At 41.6% G+C, this 7,129-nt stretch overlaps 1 protein-coding gene across 1 annotated transcript; it reads left to right on the forward strand.

Moving 5' to 3' along the window:
- Positions 1 to 2,498: 2,498 nt before the first annotated feature.
- SMIM28 (small integral membrane protein 28) lies at positions 2,499 to 6,316 on the forward strand (the record flags this gene model as incomplete). Its single annotated transcript, XM_079781686.1, has 2 exons — positions 2,499 to 2,609; positions 5,933 to 6,316. The coding sequence occupies 2 exons, from the start codon at positions 2,499 to 2,501 to the stop codon at positions 6,314 to 6,316; spliced, it is 495 nt and encodes a 164-aa protein (XP_079637812.1).
- Positions 6,317 to 7,129: the final 813 nt, after the last annotated feature.

Here is a 7,129-nt window from a genome sequence, read left to right on the forward strand (position 1 = left end):
ATAATACCATTTAGGTCCATCCATGTTGTTGCAAATTAAGTCTCATAGTTTTAAATACCATCTCCCCGCCAATGAATTCCAACTATTCTCTATGGCCTAGTCCTTATTCTTAGATGCAAAATTCAAACGTCCAAGCTCAGTGCAAATTTACCAGTTCTGAAATTCAACTCTCAATCTTTAAAAAATAAGACAACATGCCCCCTCCTGGTTTTTTTTCCCCTCCTTGCAAATGACAGTAGTCACCTTCCAGTTTCCCAAGTCTAAAACAGAATCCTTGATCTTTTTTTCTTCTTACACCATGTTCAGATCAAGAAATCTTGGCTCTGCCCCTAATATATATCTAGAATTGAGAATCTCACCACCTTTACTGCTACTACCCTGGGACCATTATTTCTCCCCTGAATTATTAAAAGCCCCTAACTGGTCTCCCTGCATTTGCCCTTAATCCCTATTTCTATTTCCCACCGAGGCCTGAGTGATCCCTTTAAAGTGAAATTGGATCTCATCACTCTTCTGCTCAAAACTCCACATGGCTCTTCCATTTTGCTTAGTGTAAAAGCCAAATTTCTGACAATGTTCTATCAACCTTGCACCCTGTGCTGCCCGCCCACCTCCACATATCCTCTCTGACCTTATCTTCTCCTTTATTCCTGGCTCACTGCTCCAGCCACCCTGACCTACTGGCCGTTTTAAGAACTTACCAGGTATGTGAGTGCCTCAGGGCCTTTGTACTGGCTGTTCCCTCGGTCTACAATGCTCTTCCCTCCTATCTTCTTTGCTCAGTCCCCTGCAATGATAGCTTTTTGCTATCACTTTCCCTACACTGAGATGCTGACTTCCCCCTCTAACATGCTCCCCTTCCTTCAGCATTTACTTTGCTCCTTCACTGATTTTTCTCTATAGCATTTATCACCTTCAGGAATATATATTTCTTATTTGTATAATTTGTTTCTCTTGGTCCCCAAAAACATACCCATGAAAGCAAGAATTTTTCTCTTACTCATTCAGAGCTGGAGGAGAGTCAACCTTACAGATGCATATGTAATGCTTTTGATCCAGACTTCCAATTTGAAGGTATTTTAAAAAAGTAGATAAGGTGGGGAAGGATGGTCCATGTTGAGGTCATAATATTGGCAAAACCAGTGACATGCAAAAAAGAAAATAGTGGACTGGCCAGGTGCTTCTCGTGTTATCAGTGTGAGGATATGGGATTGACTTAAAATAGAAACACATCAATGGTACAGGGCAACATTTTCACTGAAAGCACAAAATCAACTTACTCCTCAATAAGAAATAAAAGGATGAAATGACAAAGGAGTTCTACAATAGGATGCTGATTGAGGCACTGGGAAATTCAGTGCAAACTTTTATCATAAATAAGAAGTTTGGCAAAGTACCAAATTGTAGCAGGGAGAGCATCTATTTTTTGAAAAGGTGGTGAACACTATGGGTCCTTCCAAGAAAATGGGATGTATCTGCAAAGTTCAGAGTTCACCACCCCCCAAACCTATCCATGAACCAACTGGGGCCAGTGATTGAGACTCTTAAGAAGAAAAAAAAAAAAGGCCCAATTAAGAAATATTATTTCAGCATCATGGCAATCACTTGGATGAAATGATGCTTAAATAAGGATGTGGGTAGTTTCAACAATGAGGTGAAACTAGTTTGGCTAAATATGTGAAGCTTAACTTTACTTACCTAAAAGAAAGAGAATCCAACCACCATGCCTTAAATGTTTTTGCAAATAGGTAGAAGTAAACATCCCAAAGTTACCTCTGTGAACCTTTAAGTTGAAAGTTTCTTATTTTAAGTTTACAAATTATGTTATAAAGTTTACAAGATAGTCAGTAGGAAGACTGTTCTGGTATCGGTAATTTGATTTTTTTTTTTTTAATTGAAACCAGTAAACATTCCAGCCAGTCTCAGCTATTGTCTGTCTGGCTTCTGTACAACATTATCATTAGCATCTTTCATCTAAATAATTCACTAAAATGTTATTAATGAGTCTTGTTTCTCTACCAAATACCCCTTCTCTCTGTACCATATTATCCAGGAATAATTAAAGGAAATTCAGCTTGGGGAGTTTTTCTGGCTCAGCTGTCTCTGTAGAAGGATGCAGGAAGGGAGAGGAAGGGAGAGGGTCTTGCTTATGTCTAAATATAATCAGTTCTTTATTCTCTAAGTCCATTCGTTGCACTATAGTGCTCATGCAGGGAACTCCTCTGCCTGAAACCTATTTCGCATCTGATATTTGATACCAGCCCTCACAGTGATCAAGGCCACAGAAGCAAATCCAGAGGCACTGAATTTACATACAATCAGCCCTGAGAGGTCTCTCTGGTTGGTTTCTTTTCCCTGTTGTCACTCATTAGAGAACGAGTTTACCCACAGCCATCAGCCCAGCACATCCAAGCTGGACCCAGGCCAAGAGCGAGCAGCACTGCTGAAATCCGGGCAGCGAGGTGGAAGGGTGGGCGAGGCACGGGTTGGATGAAAACATGCGAGGCCTGCTGGGCAGCAGCTGGAGGAAGTTTGGCCATGCTGGCAGGGGCACCTACGAGTGGCTGACGAGCGAACCAAGCCTACCTCTTCAGGAAACCCAGCTGCAGGTCTGTACCTATTGCCTTTTCTTCCCCAAAGTACATCAGGTTTAAACCAACAGTGCCTGTATGTTTAGGATCTTAAAACTTAGTGGCAACATTTTACATGGTGGGCATGACAAAAATCCGATTTCACTGACTGGCGTGGTCTAAGGAAGTAACTTGAAAGTTATATTCCTATAATTCAAGTAAAACTTGACACATATATGCTAAGAATACCTGCTATAGGAAGCATGTCAAAGAATCCCTGAAGTTAGGGGTCAACAAAATGTTATGCCTTGGTTTTCCAGTTTTGTTCTTTGCTCAGTAAGCAATGTCTACACATACAAAACTAAGAAACTTCCTTTGGCTCTCCGGCTGAATAGTGACCACTGTTTCTAAGAGAAGCCAAGACCTGGCTTCCAAAAGGGGAGCAGAGGGTTAAGGAGGTTCTGTCTCGACTAAGACAGCTGCTTTGCTCTGTCTGGGAAATCACCAAAGGAGCTTCAAGCTGAGAAGCATTAAGGTAAAATATTGGTAGAAACCTAAGAACTCAGAATTAATTTTATCTTCAGTAGGGAAATGTAGTGGGACCGCTATCCCTTAAGGAAAAGGAAAACAGACCTATTGTCTCGTTTTCTGGAAAATCAACTGATCCGATTGGTATGTAAGTTCTGCAAAACCACCTTTTACAGAAAAACTCTTATACGTGTATATATAATGATATTTTTTTCAGCAGTTACACTTTTAACTGGATATTTCTTTAAAACATTCCCTGAACAACAAAGTCTTTGCGTCAATATACACATCAGAGATATATTAAAAGTTAAGAGACCACTTTGAAGGAAGAGAACTAATCAGGACATCTAATTAAAGAAGTAAAGACGTCCATTCTGCACTTTGAAAAAGCAGAACAATTTGAACTTATCATGAATCAGTAAATAAGCAAAATAATGGTGCCATAAGTTTGTCCTGCAGCTCTCTGCACCCTTAACTGGGAAACAGGAACTCTTTATCTCAAGAAATTGTCATAATCTGCTGCGTCGGATAAGCAGTGCCCCTCAGTATTTGGACCATTTAAGTCCGCCCGTGGAAGTTCTGATTACAGGAGTAGACTGTGGTATTTCTCCTTTCACAGATTTTTGCAGCTGGTATTGATAATACCAATAGTGGCATAATAGTGAATATCAGTGTTTATTACATAAAACCTTTTAAACAGAACATTAAGTATTTTTATGTTTCATGCATATTGAATGTCCAGTCTGTAATAGGGTATTTAAATGTTGATGCCCACAACTATTGAGAAACTATGATCATCCATATAACCAATGGAAAATGAAAAAAAATCATGCAAAATGGTCCATGTTTATCAAGATTGAAGAGTGATTTTTTTAAGTACTAAAAGATAATAGCTTTAAATTCTTTTAATGGTTCATTTAGAGGGAGAAAACAAACATAGTCAAGTTGCTTTTTGATTTCTTAATAATTGTGGTAAATTATTTATGAGTCCATCTACTCTTACAGCTTTTGTAATCGAAGTCCCTCATTACATCGCCACAGATTTTAAGTGAATAGTTCTGATAATAAACTAGATTATGTGTGAGAAAACAAAGAATCCATAGTTTAGAAATGTTAAGATCACACACACACAAATATTCTTTTGACATAAAAGTATTAATGTTGCTAAATTATTTTCTCTGAAAATATTTATCTATTAAAATACAAACTTATGCCGAAACCGGTTTGGCTCAGTGGATGGAGCGTTGGCCTGCGGACTGAAGGGTCCCAGGTTCAATTCCGGTCAAGGGCATGTACCTTGGTTTCGGGCACATCCCCAGTGGGGGGCATGCAGGAGGCAGCTGATCAATGTTTCTAACACTCTATCCCTCTTCCTTCCTCTCTGTAAAAAATCAATAAAATATATTTTTTTAAAAATACAAACTTAGGAATGCCAAAGTTTTCCCTCACTAAATTTTCAGCCTTATCAATAGATACAAATACATAATAAACACCTAATACCCACCAAGTGCTTTACATATAGTGATTCACTAAATCCTCATGCTAATCCATTCAAAAATGTTATTTTCATTTCATAGAGAAGAAAACCTGGGCCCAGCGGGCACCAGCGAGTGATCCGTGGTCACACAGGTATTAGAAGGTGGCCTGAAATCCAAAGGCAGAGTGGTCAAACCCCAAACATCACACGCTGCTTCCCAACAAAACCTTTTATTCTTATGCGCTTTAAGCTAAAATATCTTAACTCATGTCTTACCAAAGACAAACATCTGGCAGTACAAGTATTAAATAAACCACCCAATTTTCAGTCAAAATAACACACATACTTGTAAATCCTTTAAGAAGTAAAAATGATTATATGGTCAATGCTAGATAAGCCAGTCTCTTAAAGGTCACGGTCAGAAAAAACAATTGTCCTTTCCACCAAAATCAAGAGAACCCAGCTCTCAGTTTTATTATGTTTTATTTTAAACAAGTTGATAAAGAGCTTAGTATTTTGTTGTCTTAAACACAATTATAAGGCTTTAGTCTTGTTTTTGTTTTTACTTTCCTCTTAGTAATGGATATAAATATTTACATTTGTTGCTGTATGCTTTATACAATAAAGAAGCTTTTTAATATTTCATTATTTCTTAGTAGCTTCATTTAAAGTAACATCTACGCAATTTGCAACAGTATTTATTTTTGTGTTATTTTTCTACCTTGCTATTGAAGTATCATTTCATGCCTGTTATAGTATTTACTCCATCAGGACTCATAATTATCTTCTGAGCCAATACTAGAAATCAACATCTCATAGGCTGCTTAAGAATTTACGTGCAATTCTTTTCCTTAAGAGTTTAAGCTTTTTCATTTTTATCCTACAAATGTTTCAAGAATAGAAGAAAAATGTAAATCTATCATAAGAATCAGCTATCAAATCAGACTAGAAATGTTACTTACATGTGATATGAATACATGTCAGATTTTACTCCACCATTAAAGAGATTAAGTTCCCTATGATTCGTGTGTGGCAATAAAACATTATTGGTCTAATTCCAAAGAAAATACATAAATAGAGTTATTCAAAGAGTGAGTGATGGACCTACCTTCTAAAATGTATTCTAATATGTATCCTTTAGTAGAAATACTGTAGGATGTCATCAACGTGCATTTTGGACATTTTAAATCCACACTTTTGTCAATTCGCTTCATTCCATGTAGGCTCAAGTTCATGGGCATAGGTGAACGAACGAGTGATTTCTAGAGTGAGTGAGTCACGATCGGGATGAGGGATGAAAGGCAGGGGGGGAACGTCTGTGGCCGTCTCCTAACTGGGCCGCGTTCCCTCCCCGCAGGGCACCCAGCAGGTCAGCTCCAGCAAAGACGACGTGGAGCCCTTCCTGTGCATCCTGCTGCCGGCCACCATCGTGCTGTTCCTGGCCTTCCTGCTGCTCTTCCTGTACCGCCTCTGCCGGGCGCCGCGGCCGCAGGGCCCGGTCTTCAGCATCGACCTGGCTGAGCACCCGCCCGAGGGGGAGGAGACGGACTTCCTGCCGGGCTTGCCCTGGAGCGGGGAGCAGGACTTCCCCTACTCGCCCCTGCCCATGGAGGCGGCGCCCCTCTCCGCGGGGCTGCCCCCCTCCTACGAGGAGGCCACCAGGAATGCCCCTGGGGAAGAGGCCCCCAGGGCGGGCCTTCAGGAGGAAGAGGGGCCGCCTGGGCGGCGTGAGCCCGTATAGACGGCTCTTGGAACCATGGACCGCCCAGCTCCCACCCTGCATGGAGCAGGCAGGGCATCGGACCGCGAGGCCCACTCCTGGGGGAGGGGGACCCGAGGCTGGGGGCAGGCTGGATGCACGTCAGTCCAGTCAACCCGTCTACAAGCTCCTTACGAGAAAACTCGCCCAGGTTGTTCTAAAGATGCCGGGGCTCTTCTGAAAGGTATAACCCTCCCGAGGGAAAAATAAATAAAAGGCAAGTTGTATGTGCGCTGAGAAAAAGAACTAGAATTACTAGTGAGCATAAGGACTAGCTCCGAAGAAACAACAGAAAAATGCCGAGGAGCCCAAGGTAACTGCTTTTGCCACCAATAAAACGTTTCCTCCCACACAGGCCTCTCAGGGCCTCCTGGTCGCCCTTCTGGGTGAGGGCGTCAGGGTGGCTAGAGTTCCAGAAGGAGGAAAAAACACCTGTAGAGCCCAGTGGTCCATGGTGTTGTAAATACTGGTGAGATGTCTCGATATTCATAATGAAAGTACAGATATTTGCATACATTTTTGTTCAAAAAATAATAAAGCTCTCCCAGATCAGCTCCTCCTTAGTGTGGCTCTTGCTTCCTAGGGTGGAAGGTCAGGGTCAGCTGCGTGGGCACGGCTCGCCCTGCAACAGCGGGGGCCCAAGAGCTGCTGCTCTAACACCTGCTCTCCGGGGACGCTGTGACCTCCGTGAGGCCCTCGCCAGGCCGCACTCACACAGCAGAAATCAGTTTAGCACTGGAAGGTCAAGGTCAGAGTTTTGGATCACCTGAGCAACACCGATTAGCGCTACCCTTA

This window comes from Cnephaeus nilssonii, assembly GCF_951640355.1.
Source record: "Cnephaeus nilssonii genome assembly, chromosome: 9".
Taxonomy (NCBI): Eukaryota; Metazoa; Chordata; class Mammalia; order Chiroptera; family Vespertilionidae; genus Cnephaeus; species Cnephaeus nilssonii.